The 22,171-nt window shown below is 47.3% G+C and overlaps 2 protein-coding genes across 5 annotated transcripts; both read right to left on the reverse strand.

Moving 5' to 3' along the window:
• Positions 1–1,752: 1,752 nt before the first annotated feature.
• ZPR1 (ZPR1 zinc finger) lies at positions 1,753–11,095 on the reverse strand. The gene is made up of 14 exons (XM_007196550.3): positions 10,868–11,095; positions 10,529–10,690; positions 9,994–10,084; positions 9,460–9,530; positions 8,716–8,802; positions 8,437–8,559; positions 8,025–8,072; positions 7,796–7,862; positions 7,308–7,378; positions 6,556–6,645; positions 5,976–6,086; positions 5,219–5,305; positions 3,133–3,198; positions 1,753–2,369 (listed from the first exon to the last, which is right to left on the reverse strand). Exons 1-14 carry the CDS (start codon positions 11,036–11,038, stop codon positions 2,235–2,237), a joined length of 1,380 nt encoding a protein of 459 aa, XP_007196612.1. The 5' UTR covers positions 11,039–11,095; the 3' UTR covers positions 1,753–2,234.
• Positions 11,096–12,430: 1,335 nt separating this feature from the next.
• On the reverse strand, positions 12,431–15,934 carry APOA5 (apolipoprotein A5). 4 transcript variants are annotated; one of them, XM_007196552.3, is made up of 5 exons: positions 15,833–15,934; positions 15,481–15,537; positions 14,900–14,956; positions 14,675–14,786; positions 12,431–14,154 (listed from the first exon to the last, which is right to left on the reverse strand). In XM_007196552.3, the coding sequence occupies exons 3-5, from the start codon at positions 14,946–14,948 to the stop codon at positions 13,203–13,205; spliced, it is 1,113 nt and encodes a 370-aa protein (XP_007196614.1). In that variant the 5' UTR covers positions 14,949–14,956; positions 15,481–15,537; positions 15,833–15,934; the 3' UTR covers positions 12,431–13,202. The 4 variants fall into 4 exon arrangements, with proteins under 4 accessions (XP_007196614.1, XP_028018267.1, XP_028018265.1 ...); XM_028162466.2 differs by having other exon boundaries at positions 15,838–15,908; XM_028162464.2 differs by lacking the exons at positions 15,481–15,537; positions 15,833–15,934 and adding an exon at positions 15,303–15,471.
• Positions 15,935–22,171: the final 6,237 nt, after the last annotated feature.

Consider the following 22,171-nt stretch of genomic DNA (forward strand, 5'->3'; position numbering starts at 1 on the left):
AAGTGCTTTGAACAGCATCTGGCATAGTGTGTCAGTTATTTTTATTAGTATGTTTAGGTGGAGAGAAATCTGCTTTAATAGGCTTTCAAGAACTATTCAACAGAGGAAGTCAGGAATTCCAAACCCAATATAATTACTATGAGAAATATGGAGGTTTCTAACCTATGTATCTCACCCACATTTGATATTGGTTGCCCCTAGCTATCTCTTGCGTAGAATATTTCCAATGAAAATGACCTGGATCTATTTTCAGCATGGCAAGAGAGAAGCTAGAGAGATTGAATTTTTTTTTCTTTTTGTCATTCAGTCTTTTATTTTTTAAAACTCAGGTAATTTATTTTTTGGCCAGGCAGCATGCGGGATTTAGTTCACCGACCAGAGATGGAACCTGCGCCCCCTGCAGTGGAAGCGGAGTCTTAACCACTGGACCGCCAGGGAAGTCCCTAGAGAGACTGAATTCTCATGCTCAAGTTTAGGGAGAAGACTTTTCTTCTTGTGGGCGTTAAGAGCTTTACTTGAATTATCTCATTTAACCCTCACATTTCTCAGATGCTTTTATTATCCTTACCTTACAGATGAGAAAACTGAAGCTTGGAGAGGTTAAGTCGCCCAACTTCACACAGCCAGAACATATGACCCTTGGGAGCAGAGGCTACCAAAGTGGGGTGCAAGAGGTAATCCAAATTTCTTGAAAAAGCATTAGATTGCGTATTTTACTTATTTCACCATATGTTAAATTTTTGTCACTGTTTTAAGGTTTATTAGTCAATAAAGTATTGTTATACTTTATAAATAAATATGCCTATCTTGGAACACATGTTCAGAAAATATACATAACAAAGCAGGTTTGGAGATCACTGCCCTGAAGCATGAACTTTTAACCACTGGGCTACACTGCGTGGTCACAGCACAGGCCCAGGAGTAAGAGCAGGCTGGGTGTCTCAGGGCCTGTGAGAAGGGGGCACTGGACTGATAGGGCTTCACTAGCTGCAGGGCCCCACAGGTCTCCCATCCACAGCCCTGCCTTGGCTTCAGTGTATCTCAAGCTGAACTCCACAGCCCTGCCTCCACCCTGGTGTCAGCAGACGTTGGGAAAGTCTCATATTTCTGCTCCAGTGAACACTACCAGTATAGTCCTCTCCACCCCATCGCCTCCTGCCCATTTCTGTCTTCAGTTCCACCTCTACCCGTTCTACTCGGTACCAAACCTTAGCCTGACAAGACTAAGCTCAGGTCTTAACCCTACCTCACAGGGCAGTTAAGCAGGATCAAATGCATTCACGACCAGTGGCATGGTCTAAGCTTTGCCCTGTCTCTGCAGTTCCATCTAATAAAGCTAATGCCCCCGCCTTCCCTGGCACTACCCAGACCCCTTCCCTGCTTGACATTCCTCCATAACATGGTGATTAATCTGACACTGTTCTACTTGTTGGTTTCTTGTCAACCCCCCACCCACTCTGTTTGCCAATTTTCCCCACTACACTTGAAGCTCCATGAAAGCAGAGCTTTATTTTGTTCAGTTCTATGATGTGCCGGGCACAAAGCAAGCACTCAAACATCTATTGAAGGAATGAGTGAAATGCCAGCTCCAGTCCCCAAATTACAGTAGCCACACTGGAGAATATGTTCTTCAGGAGGTTGAATTCTACCAGCATAACAAACAAGGACAGAGTGCAAAAACTAAAACTAAAAATTAAAGAATAATAAATAATAATAATAAAAAAACAAGGACAGAGTGATTTCAGAGGCCAGTGCTGTTTGAAAGCCACCATTTTAATGAGAACTTCTTCACCTGTCCTAGACTCCCTCCCCTCAGAAGACTCTCTTCCTGTGGAGAGTCAGTATTTTATATACCCAACCCAACTTCCAAACTCCAGACGTAGCTGTCTTCCACCTTCTCCAGCTCTTCAGAGTTCCAGCTCGACATGAGAGAGCATTGTGTGGAGGGAGGGTAAAGACTTGATAGGAAAAAAGTAACAATGACATGCCCGATGGTTCATTTCTGGCTTTCTTCCCAGGCCAATTCAAATCCTCCAAAACAAGGTCAAGTAACCCAAGAGGCTTGCATTTCCGTCACAAACTGTTCAGAAAGTATGCTCAGATCTCCGACTCAGACCAGGTGTCCTCCCCACATGGGCAAGGCCTGGTGGGGAGGCCACTCCAGCCTTTTCCAATAGCAATAAATAGCCCCGTGGTCTGAGCAGCGCTGGAGGCTGGCCGGGAACCTCCCACTGCTACCGCTGGGAAGCCAGACCTGTCTCATAGCCCTCCGTCTTCATGTCGTTGAGCCCCAGTTCCTCGTTTTGGTCAAATGTGCGCTTATAATGCTCCACCTTCATCTCAGGATCGTCTTCAGGTGCATACACGTTCTGCAAGGCCAAGGACAGACCATCAGTGCCTGTGCCATCCTGCCATCCCCCCTCCCCCAGGCAGCTTCCAATTCCCACTTTCCCAAGACCTTAATGAGGCGTTTATTCCTTTTGTTTTGTTTTGTTTTTGGCCGCACACCATGCGGGATCTTAATTCCCTGACCGGGGATTGAACGTGCGCCCCCTGCAGTGGAAGCACAGAGTCCTAACCACTGGACCACCAGGGAAGTCCCTTTATTCTCTTTTTAAGGGCCTCCAACACCCCATGGCTAGGCTCAACTCGTGGGCAGCAACAGAACCCACATGGGCTAGAAGTGGGACTGCGGGGAGAAAAACTTTAGAAGAGTTTTGCCTGACCCATAATAACTGCTCAATAAATGTTAAAGTTACTGTTAATCACCAGAATATCTCCCTAGTCAGCTTAAAGCCTTTTCCCATCTTGGCCTCTGGACAAGGCACCATTTCTCCTCAATCCACGGTCAGATTTGCAAAATGAAAACGCCACTGCTGGACTTAGAGCTGGGACTCGAGCTAGACTAGAGGAAGAAGGAACCTGGGAGTCTCCTTTTTCCCCCTCTTGACACACACTTACAGTCCCATACACCTTCCCCTTCCTTTCTTATGTTCCAATTTCTGCTAAACGGTTCCTTGATAAAAAGCAGTTCATTTAGAATTAAGTCTCTCAGTTTCTGGAGAAATGATACATATTTAAGGAAGGTCAGAAAAGATATCTCTGTGAAATACCAGGGAAGGTCTACAGTACCTGCAAGTAGCTGTTTCCTGCTGGATCATCCATAACAAAGTGGGCCTTCATGTTACCCTCAAGGATCTGAAGGAGACAGAATACAGCATGAGCATGTAAATCTTACATAGCTGCTGGCAGGAAGGGACTATGTCTGCCACACAGAAACCAACCCGATTTACATTGCAGAATCCCCCAAAGTTTTAAGAATTGGTGAAATGAAGGTACCTCTAGAGGTGGAGTGGAGAATCTAAAATAAGGACTTTTGACAGCTATTTAAGAAGCAATCCGGCATCCCTAATCTCCTCTCCCATTCCAAACAGACCAACGATTGCCCTTCCCCCACACCAATAAAAGACAGAGAATTCTGTGGAGAAGTTACCACAGCACACTACGGACTGCAGGACACTGGCCCAGTTGAGGGTAGAGGGAAAGGAATCAAGAACAGAAGGTTAAGTGAATGTACCCTTATTGGAAACAGACATACACACACCCCAACCCTCTTCCCACACTCAGCTCTCAGAACACAGCCAGCCAAGCCTTCAACCTCAAGACAGGAAATGGAACACCCACTGATGGGAATCTGACCAGCCCAAGAGGAAACACCTAACAACTCTGGCACTGGAGTTACCTCAACAAAATGGCTAAGCTAGATCCCCCTCCAACGAGCCCAACGTCAGTAAGACTCACCCCACTCAGGTGTTTTAGTCCTCTACTTTTAAATAGACAACCAATGATTACCAGACATGTGAGCAAAGCCCCTAACATTGAAAGACAGACATCAAATGGAAAAACAAAAAACAAAAAACTTAAGAGGAAATGGAAACTATGCGAGGAAAATAAAATGTCAAAAAAAAACACAACCCAACATTAATATTCTCAAACAGAAAAAAATACTACATCCTTAAAACAACAGGATGCTATTTTTTTAAAAGGAGGGGAAAGTATTGAAAGACCAAAAGCCACTTGGAAAATAAAAATGTCAGTGGAAATGAAAAACTCAATTGAAGGGTTGGAAAATTAAGATAATCTCCAAGAGTAGTGCAAACACAAAAAAACTGAAAACAGGACAAAAAAATAAGTAAATTACAGAAGACCAGACAAGTCAGTCTAACATCCAAAACATAGGGATTTCAGAAAGAGAGAACAGAGGGGAAGCAATAGAATACTTTTTACGTCCTAGAACTGAGCCACATGAGTTTCTAGATTCAAAGAACCCACCAAGTGCTTAGCAACAATGGTTGAAAATTGACCCACATACACCAAGTCACATCCTGAAATTTTACATCACAGGGGACACAAAAGTATCACAAGAATAGGTCACAAACAAAAGATAGGGAATCAGAATGCCTTCAAACTTCTCAACAGCCAAACTGGGAAACTGAAAGACATTAGTGGGAAACTGGAAGACCTTAGAAATTCTGATAAAAAATTATTTCCATCCTAGAATTCTATTCCCAGCCATTAATCTAATATAAGAGTAGAATACGGACTTCCCTGGTGGTGCAGTGGTTAAGAATCCGCCTGCCAATGCAAGGGACACGGGTTCGAGCCCTGGTCTGGGAAGATCCTACATGCCACGGAGCAACTAAGCCCGTGCAGCACCACAACTACTGAGTCTGCACTCTAGAGCCCGCGAACCACAACTACTGAGCCCACGTGCCACAACTACTGAAGCCCGCGCGCCTGGACCCCGTGTTCCACGAGAGAAGCCACCGCAAGGAGAAGCCCGCGCACCACAAGGAAGAGTAGCCCCCGCTCGCCGCAACTAGAGAAAGCCCGTGTGCAGCAACGAAGACTCAGTGCAGCCAAAATTAAAATATTAATTAATTAACTAATTATTTTTTAAAAGTGGAATAAAAAAATTCTCAGACATGCAAAGTCTCAGAAATTTTACTTCCCATGCATTTTCTTAAGAAGCTACTGGAGAAGATGCTCCAACAAAAAAAAGGGAGAAAACCAAGAAAGGAGGTGGCATGGGATATCAGAAACCAAGAGAATCCCCAACATGTCGGTTAGATGTTTACATGTGGCAAGAAAGGGTGTGCAGCTTCTTGTTCACTGGAGCCCCAGGACCACAAGCAGTGACCAGCCAGAGTCCTCTCACCTGGTCCAACTTCTGGCTAAACTCCTGCAGTTTCTCTGTCTGGCCAGGACTGGAACTGTCGCCCAGTGTGAAAGGGTTCTTGGTCACCTGCAATAAATGGCATCCAAATTGCTAGAACACTGGCTCCATGTTTGATAGGCTTAACCATAAACCTGGTGCAGGGTGACAGGGGTGCCTGTCAGGGAAGCTTGGTCTCCATTTATGCCGCACTGCCTTTCTGACCTAGGCGGCCACCCCTAAAACAGAGTGAATTAATCTGCCAAGATGATAACGGGCAACATGAAACAAAAACTATAGAAATGTTCTTAAATATGATCTCTAGTCCTCATTGGAAGAAGTGCAAAATAAAGTATAATTTACAAAGACAAAATGCCCGACGACTGATCATCAGTTAAGCGAAATGATTCATTAAGAGGATAAACATATGGGTTAAGTCAACACACACATATATATGTATGTTCGGGATTTTTTTAGGTGCTGGAAGGACCCTCATGACCCCATTTTACAGTGAAATAAATGACTTATCCAAAACCACAAAATATCTACATCAGCCCAGAATTAGGCCTGAGAATTTCCATTCTGAATTTCCAACAAACTTATCATCACAATCCAAAATAATATTTAAGTCCCTCGAATCAGCTTTAAAGCAAAGAAACCTCAGTTATCAGCTCCAAAAACTAGGACCTTTGCAGCCTTCTAGCCCCTTCCCCACAGCTGCACTGCGGAAGATGCCATGCACTATACTCAGGGGACTCACCAGTTCCCGGATGTCTTTCAGTATCCCCTCCAGTGTGGTGAACTTGCCCCCGAGGATAGCCATTCCCAGTTCAAATTCCAGCTCTGGGATTTCCAAACTACATGTCTCGGACTGTGAGATGAGAGATCAAATTAGGCTTTAATTCAGGAGCTGCTAGAGAAAGCTAACCAGAGTCCTCCTGCCAAATTAGTACCACCAGTGATAATCTGGGGACAAAGTCAGCTGTCCCAGTTTTCTCTGAATCTCCAATTAAAGCTAGACTCACTCCTGGAACCAACCTCAAAAGGGGGCATTCTGAGTCATGGCTCCAAACTGGCAGGCATCCTGTCATTAGAGATCAGAAACAAGGGCCCTCACAGACACTAGAGGCAAAAGGCTGCCAAGTCTTCAGAAAGAGCTTATGGGTCACCTTCTGAATCCGCACTTCCTACCATGGATTAACTCTGCTCAGGGATCCTCAAACCCAAGGAAGTAAGGAGGTACCTCACAACGCCAGGACACGATTGAGAAAACACAGATTCCCCCCTCGACAGAGACAGCCATGTGCAGAGGAGAGTCACTTCCCCAAGCAGGTTGTTACCTTGAGCAGGTCTCTAGTCATATCTGAGGGATCGGTGATGTAGAAGGTGATCCTGGTGCCCAAGGGCTCTACTGCTCCTCCAGATTTCACCTGCAACAGACAACAGTGTCAGGAGCAGCAGCAGAGGAGACGCCCATCCTCACCTGGTGTGGGGAGACCCGGGCAAGTTGGGGGAGTAGGCTTGGACCTCCAATCAGGCCCACTAATGGCTACCAAGGACAGTGCCTTCTAAACCAACAGTGGCAGCAGTCACCCAAACCAAAATCACTGAAAGCTGGCCAGGAGCAGAGTGCCCAGCACCAGCGGCCTGCCAAAGATTTACCCCAGATTGCCAAGAAACTGAATTCACAGTTAAAAAAATGACTCTCGGGGCTGAAAGGGACTTCCAACTGCAACTAGTGTGTAGATTCCCTTTATAATTTTCTGGTTTAAGAATTTAAACAGCTTATGCTTGAATACACTCAGGGAAAGGGAATTTACAACCCTCCAAGGCAGCCCACTCTATATTCAGATAGACCTAGAAAGTTTTTTATTATTGAGTCAAAATCTGCCTCCCTGCTCTTCCATCCCTCTGAGCTGTAGGTCAAAAAGTGGGTCTCTCTCTTCCGTATAACCAACTCTGAATGTCTTCAACAAGTTATGCTATCTCTAACTTTTCTTCTCTAAGCTAATTTCTAGTTCAAGAGCTCCTCACCCTAAGCAGCTTCAGAAAGGATGAAAGCTACTCTTCCCAAACAATGAAGCCCACCCACCTCATTGGTCCGATGGCCGCAGTTCTCGCAGTTGGTAGCCATGATGATAACCTCCTTAAAGTGGGGAATTTCTGGAAGATGGAATTAAGGAAATCTGCTTCCAGGATAGCAAGACCACCCTCTGGGGAAGAACAAATCCAAACCCCACAAACACACAGTTGCTGGTCTCAGGACTGCAGGAAACAGATCATAAGAAGCAACCTAACTCAGACAGCCCCCCAGAAGAGGGCAAGGTCACCACCCACGGCGATTGCTGTTCATCAGTGTTTGATGACATGGCTCAGGCCACACGCAGGAGCCTAGAGACCATGGCCTAATTCTCTCTTTGAACCCAAAAGCCAAGGTGCACGGTCTCATCAAAGGCAGCATCCCTCTCATCACTCAGAATAAAGCCTTGTGCTTTCCCTGAAGGGAGTACTCTCCAGCTTCAATACCATCTTCGTGCCTGAGTCAGATGAAGAGCAACCCAACTGCCCGACAAAGGATACGAACTAGCTTCATGTTGGTCTGGGCCGGAGCATTGCATTCCGGGCAGTTGGTGTTGAACTGGAGCACCTGGAACACAACAGGGGGACGTAGACTGAGCCCTCCCAGGCGGGTGAAACCTGCTCAGGCTAAAGACGTTCAGCTGGCACACTGGCGGCCACCCGGGAACACCGTCAGTCTCAGCCCACCACTCTGCTCCTTCCTTCCTCCACAGTTGCCAATGTGACTCACTTCGTTTCTGAGATCTTCCTCTTCTGGTTTCTCTTCTGGTTCCTCTGCCTAAAGTAGCAGAGATGCAAATCATACGTTGGCACACAGACCTCAGCCTCCCCAACACCCTGCCCCAGAGTGAGAGAAAATGCTCTGGTTTGCTTGCATCAGCTGCCACCTCGTGGGTTTAACAGAGAAGTTGGAGAGCAAAGCCCCAGGCAAGGGCAGAACAGAGTTTAGGATAGGATCACGGCCACTGATGTCCTGTGTTGTAAAGTTTACCCAAAGTCCTTAAGTGAGCTAGAGGGGAGGCGCACACATGCTGAGATAGCGTACACAGGGCGGCAGCAGCAAAATAAGTTCCCACTGACTCCAAGCAATCGGAGTACAAGATAATTTCAGAGCATTCTTCTGGCTTCTTCAGTGCACTCACCTGGAGCCCCAGCTTCTCTTCCTGCTGTAGAGTCCGATTATAGTGTGTGATCACCAGGGCATCATCTTTCCGGGGAGCATATGGGTTTTCCACAAAGCTGTTCCCTGAGGGATCATCAATGATCTAACAGATGGGTAAAGAGAGAGCAGTTACAACACGAAATCATGTACGATCCTCCACCTACCAACAGGCCACTGAGGCACCACAGAAAAATCTCAGACAGTCTTAATGGTCTCTCCTGCCCTAAATCTAGGGCACCTGGGATCCCTCAGTACTCACCAGGGTGAAAGGAGAGGCCACTTGCTTTAGCTCCTTCAGTTTGACAATGAACTCATCAATTCTTTCAGCCATGGCTTCTTCATTCGCCTGACAGGAACAAAGAGTAAAAGATCAGCCCTGGTGATAGAACTTATGCCCCCATCACTTCCAACAGGAAGTCACCACCTGTCTTAGTGTGACTGGGAACAGAGACTCAGGCTTCACAATAAGAAGTAGCAAATAAGTTTGAAGTTTATGGGTGGTGCCAGATGAGCCTCATTTTCTCACTCATTCAGCCATTTAGTCCAGGCACTTGTGCCAGGTTATAGACAACAGTAAATAAACCAGAGCCCTCTCATGGGGCTCCACAGCCAGTTAAGAAGACAGGTGACTAAATTTGCAATTATATTATTTCATACATATATATATATATATATATATGTATATATGAAATGTCATAATAAACATAAGATACAATGGAACACTCAGGAAGCACAGATAAGCCCAAGAGTATCAGGAAAGGCTCTTCGGAGGTAATGTTACAGTGTCTGTCTGAGAAGAGGCCTCCATGTACAGTGGGGGAGGGGACGTGGACAGGATAGTGGTACGGCGTATGCAACATCCAGGAAGCTATAACATCACTGTGTGCTTCCCCCCACAGTTCTCCAACATTCAATCAGAGACAGTTCCGCCACATGGGAAGGTGAACAAGTGTACATAAGTAATTTTTCCTTGAGCTGCTGCAATCAGAAAACCCCAGCTCACCCTTCGTGTGGGCTGATCCTGCTCCAGGCCAGAGACAGCACGGCTGATCAATCCTTCAACAGTAGTCAGAGCTGGTGAGTAAGAACAAAAGACTGGTCAGTCTTCACTTTGCTATCAAGTGCCTGTATGACCCTGGGCAGTTCACTTGAACTCTCTGGGCCTTAATTTCACCTGTAAAATAAGGAGGCAGGGAACAAGGTTTCATTCACCTCTAATAAGAGTGATTATTACAGAAAATTCTGTAATAAGTACATCACAGTCTTACACAGTACATCACTATATATTGGGTTGGCCAAAAAGTTCATCCTGGTTTTTCTGTAAGATGTTGTGGAAAAACCCGTACGAAGCTTTTGGCCAACCCAATACTATCTTAAGCTGCTTTACCTAAGCTTTCTGCTTATGTTAAACCAATGAAGATCACAATGATGTGGCCAAACCCACACACAAGCCACTAGACCTGGCACCAGGAGTTTTGCAAGAAAGTAAGATTTGAGCTAGGCATGAACGGTGCAAACACTCTGACCTTAAACTTACCTCCTTTCTGGCTGAAGGCAGGAATTTCAAAATCCAGCTCTGGGATCCTTGTGGTGGCAGAGTCAGTCTTCACTACTTCTCTGTTCATGTCCTGGGCAGAAAGAAAAACCTTCAGTCCACAGACGTCTCAACAATACAGGTTCTTCTCAGGAAATAACAAGAGTGCGTGCCTGCCCCACCCCGCCCCGCCATCAGAGGCCCCAGCCCAGCTGTCTCTTCCTCTCTCCACTAGGGGGAGTCCGGACTACTCCTGCGGAATAGTACCTTGATGTGAAAACCAGCTACCCAAACGATGAGTACTATCCATAACAACTACTGCTCATTTGATACTTTCTGACAAAGCTTACAAAGCCCTTTCACAAGTCTTACCTCACCTGAGCAGATGACAGCACCAACGCCATTTTACAAAGGAGGAAACTGAGGCTTGAACACTTAAGTGGATTTATTTGAGGTCCGACCACCTGGACCAGAGCTGTGACTCCAGTCCCCAAGCTTTCTCTAGGACACTAGGGTAACTGCTCTGGGCTCCTCTCACCTCCTGGGCCCTGACGGTCAAAGTATAGCGCACTCCCTGGTCCTGTATCCTGCCTGCCGACTGGATCTCCGTGTTGTTCCAGCCACAGTGCTCGCAGGAAAAGGAGCTCACGATTATTTCTCTAAAGAAGGGGATCTCGGTGAGGAGGAGGCGCGTCATGCCCTAGGGAAGCAGAAGACAGGGAAAGAACCAATGAAACCCCCATCCCCCATCTACTGACCCCCAGGCGTGCCTCGCCTCCGGGTCCCCAACTGGACCAGCCTGGCCAGGTCGCCGACCCCCGCTCCTCCCCTCCTCAGCCCAACCCTCCAGCCGCCCGCGGCCGCGCCCCCGCCTCACATTGCGGTAGCAGTTCATGCACAGCGACTCGATCTCGGTAGGCTGCTGCTCCTCGTCATCAGCGCTAATAGGTCGGAACAAGTGCCCCGGCCCGGGCTGTCGGGCCGGGACGGGCGAGGGGGCGGCAGCAGCCCCCGGGAGCCCGGGATCCACAGCCCCACTGGCCAACATGACCACGCGCAGCTCAGGCCCCAACTTCGGTCTTCTGCGTCTCTCTTGGCCCCACCCCTTCCTCCGGCACTTCCGCCAGCTACCGCCCCGCCCATCCTTAAAGAGGCCGAGGACTCCCCTCGGGGAACAGTACGTGACACGGTTTCCCAGTTGCCGGGATTATTCGGTCCAGACTTACAAAGCCAGCCGGATCCAGGAAAACCAGCCGGATCCAGGCTTTGCCTCCACCTCAATTCAGGCGTCACTGACCCCAGGGTGTCCTCTCAGACCCAGGGCAGTTTTTTGCTCCTTTGCAAATAGCTCCGCTGTACTGGGTTCTATTAGTCCACAAGTCTAACTACGAGAGGCTTGACGGCAAGGGGCCTGGCCGTCCATCGGTATCCCCGAGGAGGTGCGCTCCGCCCTGGGTTTGCATGGATCCGCCGTTGGGCCAGATGCTGCCTCGGCTCTAGATCACCCTCCCTTAGTCCCTCAATCTCTCTCCCTTTCTGTTCTTCTCACTCCCTATTTCTGTCCTCATAAACACCTGCCCAAATTCCAGCCTCAAATACACGGCCCTCACTTCTACCCCTACTGGCTCATCCCCACCACATCCAACCCCAGCTGACTCACCCCTCCTGATCTCCTAACCACCAACAACAAAAACACCTCTTTGGGGGGTAAACTTTCCTTTCCAGCACCTCCTCTCCCTGGGCACCTTTCTCCCAGTTCTGGTGCTAAATCTAGGGTGTCATGGAAGAGATCCAATCTGCAGGCATGATGAGGCCAGATTCAGATGGGGTCTGTGCTATGAGGGAGTGTGGCAGTGAGAACTCTGTGCAGGGTGGGCTGAGCCGGGAGGAAAGGGTGCTGCCTGGGACGTTCTAAGGGTACTGGACTGGGTGTGTTTACCCTTTCCTCTCTCCTCTTCCCTCCACTTCACCCACCCCCAATTTCAGACTTCCCAGGGAGCTATGAGGAGCTTGGTTGCCCCCAAGTGAATCTGTACATGGGGAATGGGGGTGGGGGTGGGGGTATGAGTTTGAGGGTCCAAGACGAGGGTCAGTCATAAAAAGAGGGACAGTCAAAAAAGAGGCCATTCAAAATCTGGACCAGCCAGGACAAAGAAGACAGGCCACCTCAGGGGCCTATACCTCGTGCACACCGTCCTGTGGTAAGCAGGCTGGTGAACAGTGCAGGTGCAGAGGAAGGGTCTCTAACCCAGGCACACCACAGGTGTGACAAACAGCTGTCAGCCCAGCCAGAGCAACACCCCTCCGATACACCTGGACTAGGAGGAGGTCAGTGAGAAAGAGTAGCGAGGGACTGAAGGGGGGTGATGGGTGTGCTTTGGGGATAGTGGTGAGGCCACTGATTTCAGACATAGTCCAAATGAGAGTCACACCAGGCAAATAAGCTTCCATCATAAGCATCTATTTCATTTGTGTCAGAAATCTAGACTTCCGCCTGGGAGTCGAGAGGGAGGGGCCAGAGATGGGGAAGGCACACAGTAGGCTCCCCAGAGAGTTTAAGTAGCCCTCACAGATTGGAGGGCTTGGTCAGCTGTTTAGATGTAGTGTTATGTAAGGAAATCCAGGCTCTGCTCCCTCCCATCACGACCCACACCATTTGTCCCCACCAGCATCAGCCAGCAGGGATATATACACACACACCATCACATGTTTTCTTCATCATATTTTCTGCTCTTTCTCCCTTCTCTTCCCCCAACAGAAGCTGTCATGGCACCCCTGGGGAGAAAAGAGCTCCTCTCTGTGGACCAGCTCTAGCAGTGGCCACCAGGTGGCCAGAAGTGATCAGAGCCTGGCCCTGGGACGAAGAGGCACAGGCTTCCAGCACCATGGCAACAGGCTTGCACATAATGACCCTGCACATACAGTGCCTCCGTCCCGCCCTCTCCCACCACCCCAGAATGTAGCAATTCAGGAGGATTCCCAAATGAGCACGGGAAGCCGGGTTTGCAAAGCCTGGTGAATGTAATGCATCCGGACGGGGGAATTGCAGGAGGCTGGATGGCCTAGGACAACAGCCCTTTGGGTGACCTCAGCTATCCTGTGCAGGGCCCTCCACCCTCTGCCCAACAGGCCACTGTCAAGGACATAGCTATGTTAGAGGCTCAGATCGTGGGCTCCCCAGACAAGAATCTGGGACGTGGACAAGTAGACCCTCAGGGCTCCCCCAGATGGCCGGGACTATGGTCGCGAAGGCTGTAGTTGATATCTTCCCACAGGTCGTCGAGGCGGGCCTGCAGCTCGCTCCGGGCCTTGCCTCCGTCCCCTTGTAGGAATTCTGGAGCGAAGGCGCTGTGGCCTGGCGGAGGCGGCGCCAGCTGCTGCTGGATCTGCTTGGTCTCTTGGTCAATGGCGCGGGTGAAGGCGGCAATCTGCAGGAAGGTGTCGTGGCGGAAAGCCTGGAGTCGTTGGCGCACCTCCTGAGACAGCACCTGGGGGTCCGGCTGGGCCTCTTCCTCCGCACCGTCAGCGCCGGCGCCAGCAAAGGCGCTGAGCTCTTCGCGCAGCTGGTCGAGGTTCTGCTGGATGCGCGTGTGCAGGGCCTTGGCCTTGAGCGTGAGCTTGCGCGAGAGCACCTGCACGCAGCGGCTGAGGCGCGCCGGGCTGGCGGCCGCGTGCGGCGCCACGCTGCGGTGCAGCTCCTGCACGTGGTGCCCGATGCCGGTCACCAGGCGCTCCGCGTACGGGTGGAAGAGCGCCTTGACGCGGCCAGTGTGGTGTGCCACGCGGTTCTGCAGCTCCTGCAGCAGGCTGCGCGCCTCTTCCACGCCCCCCAGCAGCTGGGCCTTGGTGCCCTCTCCGACCACGCGCAACTGCTCCTGCAGCTCCTGCACGCGCAGGGCCACCTGCTCCATCAGCTCCACCGTGTAGGGCTGCAGCTGCCGCCGTAACCCCTCCAGGTTCCAGCCCACGCGCTCATGCACCTCCGCCATGTAGGGCTCCAGACGCTCCCTCACTTCCTCCAGCTCCTCCTGCAGCTGCTGCCGCATGCCCACCGGGTCGCGTGGGAGCCCGGGAGGTTCCCTCCCCTGCCCATTCAGAGGGCCCAGCTTTTCCAGGAAGTTGTCCATATTGCTGAGGTCTGGCTCAAGTCTGTCTTTCAGGCTCCTGGGGAAGGAGACAATCAGGCCATCAGACTGCTAGCCCCCTCATCTCCTTTGCCCCAAAGACATCACTCACTGATCCTATGGAGAAACCAAGGGTGCAGGGCGGTGGCCCCAGAGCCGGGTCTCTAGTACTAACCCAAGCCAACCATGACTCCTCCCACAGGAAGTGCAAACACATGGCACACGCATATCCAGGTCAACACTTCCAATTCCTTGTGCACGGAGGCACCTGGACTCTCACATAATCCTTTCGTTCTGGAGGCTGCAATGGGGGGTCCTCTCCCCTGCTCTCTGGTCCCATGCCTCAGCGGGCATGGAGGCAGCAGCTAAAGAGAGATCAAAGGCGGAGGCTGCCGGCAGGGGTTGCTGAACAGCCCAGGAAGATCAGGATAGAGGGCAGAACTAGCACCGCTCTGTTCTCTTCCCAGGGAAGACCACAAGGTTGAGAAATCAGGCAGTGCGTCATCCCACCCTCCGGGTGTCTTCTCCCTTTGCCCGTACCCCTTGCCCTGGCCACTCACGCGGGCTCCCGTGCCAGCTTCTGCTGCTGGATCTGCTCCACCCTGCCTTTGTCCCTGCTGCTCTGGCTGAAGTAGTCCCAGAAGCCTTTCCGTGCCTGGGTGATTGAAAGCACTGTGGAGAGGGAGTGGGTGAACAGGGGCTGGGTTTCCTCCCCCAGGGTGGACGGACCCCTCAGTCCAGCCTCCACCCACACCTCCACAGTGAAGTCAGGGTTGGAGACCCACCTGAGAGGAGGGCCAGAGCCCAGGTCAGAACTGCAGCCACACTTGCCATGATGTTCTCTGAGAAGAAAGGCGAATGGAGGCCTGGTGAGAGTGAAGAAGCAAAGAAGGGACACCTCCCAGGGGACTTGCCCCAGGGGACCCTGCCCCAAATCTGTTAACCCTCCCCTGGGTGTAGGGAGCACAGAGCTATCAGGGCTTAAGAGGACTGACCTAGTTGAATGTGGTTGGGAGGGAAAGGGTGTCTTCCTGGGATGGGTTGGGGGGGCTCCTTTTTCACCTCATCACATCATATGGAGTTTATGGAGCTCAAAATGCTTTGTAAAGGTTTCCCCCCACCCCGCCCCGCCCAGGAGACCCCAGGAGCAGCTCCCTTGGCCACTTTTGCCACCACTCCCCTGCTCACCTATTCCTGCCCCCATTTCATGGCTGGGAAAACTGAGGTATCCTGGGGGTGGGGGAAGAAGCTGCTCTGCCAAAGTGCTCCAAGAGGAGGTCCTTAGTTCTTAGTTCCCACCCACAGCTCTCTGCTCAGTCCCCTCCCTTAGGACTCCAACCCACATCCCTCTGCCCTGGCTGCTCACCTGCTCAGTTCTGGGCACAGAGAGCAGACATTCCGCTTTATAGTCCAGGGCCTGGGCCTGTGGCAACAATTGCTCTGAGTAAATACCACGTGGAGGTTCAAAGAAGGATGACCTCAGCTGCCTCCCAGTGCTTACCTCCTGCCCTTTCCTGGCACCCAGGGGGTTAATGAGTACCCTAGTATCTGGATGCTGCCCCAGTAGAAAAGTGCTTCCTGGAAAGTTTTACAAAGAGTGGGCCTGAACTCCTCACCCAGGTCCCCCAAACCCCTTGACTTCCAACCTTCCTGTGGACCTACTGACTGACCCACCAACAGAGACAAGCCTGTTTGTCTGCTGAGGGCCCCGCTCTTACTCAACTGCCCAGAAGCACTGTGCCCCAGCCAGACAGGGACAGTGTCCAGCTGCCAGCCTGAACCTGAGCAGCCCTTGACACCTCCACCACGGGCCACTCAGGCAGCCTGGGAAGAGCCAGCATTTATAGGGTTGAAGACCCACCCACCTCCCACTTTATGAAATAATCCTGGAACAAGCTGGGGAAGTTTGATGGGGTGAAGATGACATCATGAGAGGCATCTGGGCCAGGGACATTGGGCCCAAAGAATGGGAGCAAGAGGAGGATTCTCCCCATGGGGAAAGGCTGAACTCCACCCACAAGGCCTCTGAGAAGGAGAAGCCAAAAAGCCCAGACTTCCTCTGATGATATATACCCACTCCATATACTTAAACACACACATTCATAAACTCCTGATTTTTGCTTCCAAATGTATCTTGAATCGATCTCCTCCCCTCCATTTCCACCACTGGTCATTTCACCACACCACTGTCTCTCACCTTGATCACATTTGTAGCCCCCAGCAGGTCTCCCTGCCATGGTCCTCCTTATTCAGTCCATGCTCTGCTGTGGCTATTCCCAACCCACTTCTGGCCTCATCTCCTGCCACACAAACCCTTGGCATTCCCTGAGCATACCACCTCTTTCAGGACCCTAAGCTTTTGTACCTGCCGTTCCCTCTGTTTGAAATATTCCTTAGTGAACTTATATTCATTTTTTTCAGACTTAGTTTGTATTAGTTAAGATTCGGCTTAGCTGCAAATGCCAAAAAAAAAAAAAAAAAGGAGAAAGAGAATAGCTTAAACAAAATGGAATTCTGTATCTCTCTTATGTAAACATAGGCCAATCAAGGCTCCTTCTGTCTTGTTGCACTATCATCCTCAGCAAAAGGCTCATGTCCAAGTTTCAGCTGCTTCAGCTCCAGCCATCAAGTCTACCTCCCAGCCAGCAGAAAGAAGGACATGTACCCTTCCTTTAAAGACACATCCCAGAAATTGTTCTTACCACTTTACTGACATTCCATTGGTCAGAACATAGTCACATGGCTACACTTAGCTGAAAAGGAGAATGGGAAATGTAGTCTTTATTCTGGATGGCTGTATTCCCAGCTGGGAAAGAGCTATATTACTCAGGAAGAAGAGAAGAATGGATTTGGGAGGACATGAGTAGGCTCTGCTGCACAGCTCCAATATCACTCTAAATGCCCTCTTCTGCCCTCACACTTCTCTGGAGACAGACGATTCCATATTAACCATAGAACATTTTGTATGTTCCTGGAGTATCGCACTTATTATCCTGCAGTGCAATGATTCATTGACATATGTGAGAGCTCTCTGAGTGCAGGGACTTTGTCTAATTCATCTCCGTGTCCCCCTATTATGTTTGGCACAACACATATTAAATGACTTGTCCATCATTACACAGTAAGAGGTGCAGCCAGAATTGGAACCCAGGTAGCTAAGGCCAGCATGGGATGGGGCAGAAAGGGTAAAGAGACCACAATCAGGTCATGAAGAGCCGTGTGCAAGCAGTCACTGAAGGGTATATGATGGAAAGATCACTCTGGAGGGCAGCAAGACAGAAGGTGAGGAGACTGCTTAGAGGCTGTTTGAGTAACCTGAGAGATGATGAAGACTCTGAACTAAGGCATAACAATGAGAATTGGTAGTAGAGAATATATTTGAAGGATACTGAAGTGGTGAACTGATAGTACCTGCTGACAGGTTGGATGAAGGAGGTGAAGGAGGGGAAGGAAACTAGATGTTTCCCAGGTTCCTGGGCAAGTATGTAGATGGTTGCATAACTTGTGTCCATCAACAGATGAATGGATAAACAAAATATGGTATACACATATATACAATGGAATATTTTTTAGTCTTAAAAAGGAATGAATTCTGATACATACTACAAAAATGGATGAATCTTGGTGACATTATGCTAAGTGAAATAAGTCAGACACAAGAGGACAAATCTTGTATGATTCCACTTACATGTGGTACCTAGAATAGCCAAATTCAGAGACAGAAAGTAGATTAGAGGTTACCAGGGGCTGGGGGAGGGAGGGATGAAGAGATAAATTGTTTAATAATACAGAGTCTCTGTCTAGGAAGAGGAAAAAGGTCTAGAGATGGATAGAGGTGATGGCTGTATAACAATGTGAAAGTATTTAATGCCACTGAACTGTGCACTTAAAAATGATAATTTTATGTTATGCATATTTTACCACAATATTTTTAAATAGCATTTCTGGTACCCTAATGGTTTTCTGCTGAGGCTATGCTATAAAATATAGCTGCACTGGATTTTCTGTGAATCATCATCATCACCACCCCTTCTAACGTCTTTTCTGGGATGCAGAGGAGACACCTGGAACCATATTTCCCAGAATCCCCTTCTCTCTATAGGCCTAGGTTAGAGTCACCAGGGTGAGATGGAAGAGGAGAGACCATTATTCTTCATTGGTTGTTGCAGGCAGATGCATAGCCAGACTTGGGGTTTAAAGCAGCTTCTGGGTGACTTTCTTAAGAATCACACTCATTGGTTTTGCAAACTAAGATAATTAGGTGAGCTTCCCATTTGTAGCCACTTACAAGTGAACTTTTGAGAATCACTCCTTCAAGTGCAAGCTGAGATGGTCACTCCTCCAGCCCTTCCAACAGTTTACAAAACTGTAATTTTCTACATTACAGCCTTTCACACTTGAAAAATATAGAGTGGCTTCTGTTTTTCTGACTGAACTTAGATTAATACAATAGGTAGATGCAACACACACTCATTCTTCCCTATTTGATGATACAGTCTTAGTTTTTAAAATGTTTGGGTTGGTTGGAGGTATTTGTATATGTGTATGTGTTAAGTGCTTTCTGTGTGGAATCATTTTAAATCATTGTAGGCAGAGTGACACTTCACCCTAAATACTTCAACATACATCTCCTAAGAATAAGGACACTTTGACATAAACAGAATACAACTATCACACCTATGAATATTAACATAATTCTTTACTATCATGTAATATATACCATATATTCAAATTTTCCCAATTCTCCCAAAATGCCTTTTATAGCTGTTTTCTCTCTCTTTTTTCCTTTTTAAGTTCAGGATCCAACACATTTCATGGGGTTGTTATGCCTCTGTTGTCTCTTTACATTTAGAACAGTATTCCCCAACCCTTGACATTGACTTTTTTTGAAGCGTCCAGATAAGATGTCTTGGAAAGTGATCTGAATTGGACTAGTCGTTTCCTCACCATTAGATTCAGGTTAAACCTTTTTTTTCAAGTCTTTGGATTCAAAAACCAGTCCCCTGAAAGCTCTTACTTACAGAAGAAATCAGCTTATACATGTAAATGGAATGGTGTAATTTTTTTAAAAATCACTATTTTGCAACCCTCGGTGAATATTTGATTCAGGCAAGGTTCATCAATGAATGCTAAAACCATTAAATGAAAAATTATTGAGGAAAGGGCTGCTCACATGCCTTCAAACTATCTCCCCACAAATTACTTATCAAATCGCTAAACTTTACTTTTGCAATGGAGAAATCTGGTGGTTCATTTTAACCAAGTGATCAAACTTAACGTCACCAAACAGTGGAACAACCTGATATTTTGTACCTCCAGATATAATGCCATAAGAAGGGTCACCTCTGAAGTGTCTTGAACCAGATTATTTCCACAGAACTTGTTCAAGCTTCCCTGTCTTCACTGTCTCCCTGTTGTGTAGAATCATGGTACTCACAGACAGCTGAATTTTTAGAAGAGAGTTAACCATCTGTTTTTGTTTTTGTTGTTGTTTTTTCATCCAAGAATTGCCAACATAATCTGACTGTAGAGTAAAAAGAATTTTAAAATGTATTTTTATAACGATTAAAAGGTACCTTGCTCTTTAATGCTCTGTAGCAGCAGTTTTACTGTAAACACATGAATTAAACAAGTATACAGATCTCAAATAAAAACTCAATGTGAACCAAATGGGAAGACCTCCTAGACAGTCTTTCTCTTGTGACCTGTTCTTTAGAGGAGCAATAGTGACTCCTCATTGTACGTAGTGTATAAAATGTGCTGCAGGTTGCCCTCCTTCAGTGTACTCTGCCAAGATCTCGAGTGTAAGCTGTGATGCAGCAGTCTCCGCTCACTGTGGCACCGGTTCCTGGATTCCCTTTCCGAACACACCAGGGACATAGAACATAATCATAATATAATAACTGCTCTTTATGGATCCCTTCTACATTGCTTATATTTCTATCACCAAGTCTTAATGGAAGTCCCTTTCTTAAAAAAACAAATTTACATCTCAAATACAATTCAAAAAGAAAGGTATTTATGCTTAACACAGCATTAAAATAGCCAGACAAGTTAAGCACTGACCTGTGCGATCGTGTTTTTGTCTTGAACGACAATCTATTTGCATTATTTGTCAAAAAGAAAAAGAATTAAATAGGACATCTAAAAGTGAAATATATTGTCATTAAATTAAAAAAAAAAAAAACTCAGCTACAATTGGAAAGAGAATTAGTAAACTGGAAGGTTGATCTGAGAAAATCACCCAGAAAGAATCATAGAAATAAGGAGAAAGAAAATATGAAATGGAAGTTAACAGACACAAACAGAATAGGAAAGTCCAATATATCCCTACCAGGATTTCTGCAAAGAGAATAGAGATACTTCAGGCAATATTCAAAAGATGATGGCTGAGAAATTTTGAAAATTGAATAAAGATGTGACATGAATTGTCAGTTATAGGAAGCATCCTGAGTCTTGAGTAGGATTAAAATTAAATTAAAACAAATGCAAATCAAGACACATTATAGTGAATCTGCAGAACACTGAAGACAGAGTATCTTAAAATCAACCAAAGAGAAAAGACTAATGATCTACAAATAAAAATTATTAAACTGACAACTGGCTTATCAGCAATATATCTTCAAAAGACTGAAGGTAAATTAATGGCCAACCAAGAATCATACTCAGGTAAACTATTATTCAAGAATAACAAGTTAATTTCAGAGAAGGACTGAGAGAGTTTATCACTTACAGATCCTCATTGAAAGACTACTAAGGATCTGAAATGGAAACAAACCCAGAGAGGAGTGGGATACAAATAACATGGAAGCAACAAACAATGAAATTAGTAAATGTTTAGGTAAATTAAAACAGCAGGGACTTCCCTGGCAGCACAGTGGTTGAGAATCCACCTGCCTGTGCAGGGGACACAGGTTCGATCCCTGGTCCGGGAAGATCCCACATGTGGCGGAGCAACTGGGCCCGTGCACCACAACTACTGAGCCTGCGCTCTAGAGCCCGCGAGCCACAACTACTGAGCCCACTCACCGCAACTACTGAAGCCCACGCGCCTAGAGCTCGTGCTCCACAACAAAAGAAGCCACCAGAGTGAGAAGCCTGCTCACCGCAAAGAAGAGTATCCCCTGCTCACTGCAGCTAGAGAAAGCCCGTGCGCAGCAACGAAGACCCAACGCAGCCAAAAAAAAAAAAAAAAGCATTGGTGATTTTACATGTATTTATGTAAATGTGTGTGTATATATATTTAAATATACATATATTTAACCCATATGAGATTAGTTTTTTATAACTAAAATTGGTCAAATATTGGCAATTTCATATAGTTCAACCTAACATGAAACATTTTTACACATAGTTTAGTCTGTCTTAGTCACTGCTGTATTTCCGACACTCAGAATGCTGCTTGTCACATGGCAGGGGCCTCAATGAATATTACTAATGAAGGGATTGCTTTAGAGAAGGTGTTGTAAACAACGAGGAACTAAAATATTATTGACTAGACCAAAATCACGTGGAGAATGGGAAAGGAGAGGTCAAAGTGAAAGCATGCTGCAGTCTTTGCATTACTCAGGAAGAAGATAAGAATATTGATTATCTTTAGACTTTAAGTCAAGTGGGAGGATTAAAATTTCAGGAGTAACCTATTAAAGATACAAAGAATACATAACTTTCAAACCAGCAAATGGGAAAAAGAGACTAAAGAACATCAGATTGACTTCTAGTAAAGGCTGGTGGATTGACTGTGTGCATTAGCCTCTGCTCTTTTCTGAAATCCCAATAAAATGACATTAAAGTGCACTTTAAAAAAAATGCATAAACCCACAAAGAGAATAGGAGACAAAAGAAATTTTGGAAGCTGGAAAGCTTCTAGATAGTCAAACGATAGTAACTAAACACACCTGAGAAGATGAATTTTGAAGCAGCAGTGGAGAAAGGCAAGAAACCCCCTGATTGATATTACTGAACTCCCAAAAGCTCAGACATTAGCAGCAACAGATTCTTCTGGAAACATGGGTGGCAGTGGGGCTGAAAATGTGGCAAATGGTTGAGAGTCTGTT

Source organism: Balaenoptera acutorostrata, chromosome 9, assembly GCF_949987535.1.
Source record: "Balaenoptera acutorostrata chromosome 9, mBalAcu1.1, whole genome shotgun sequence".
NCBI classification, from domain to species: domain Eukaryota; kingdom Metazoa; phylum Chordata; class Mammalia; order Artiodactyla; family Balaenopteridae; genus Balaenoptera; species Balaenoptera acutorostrata.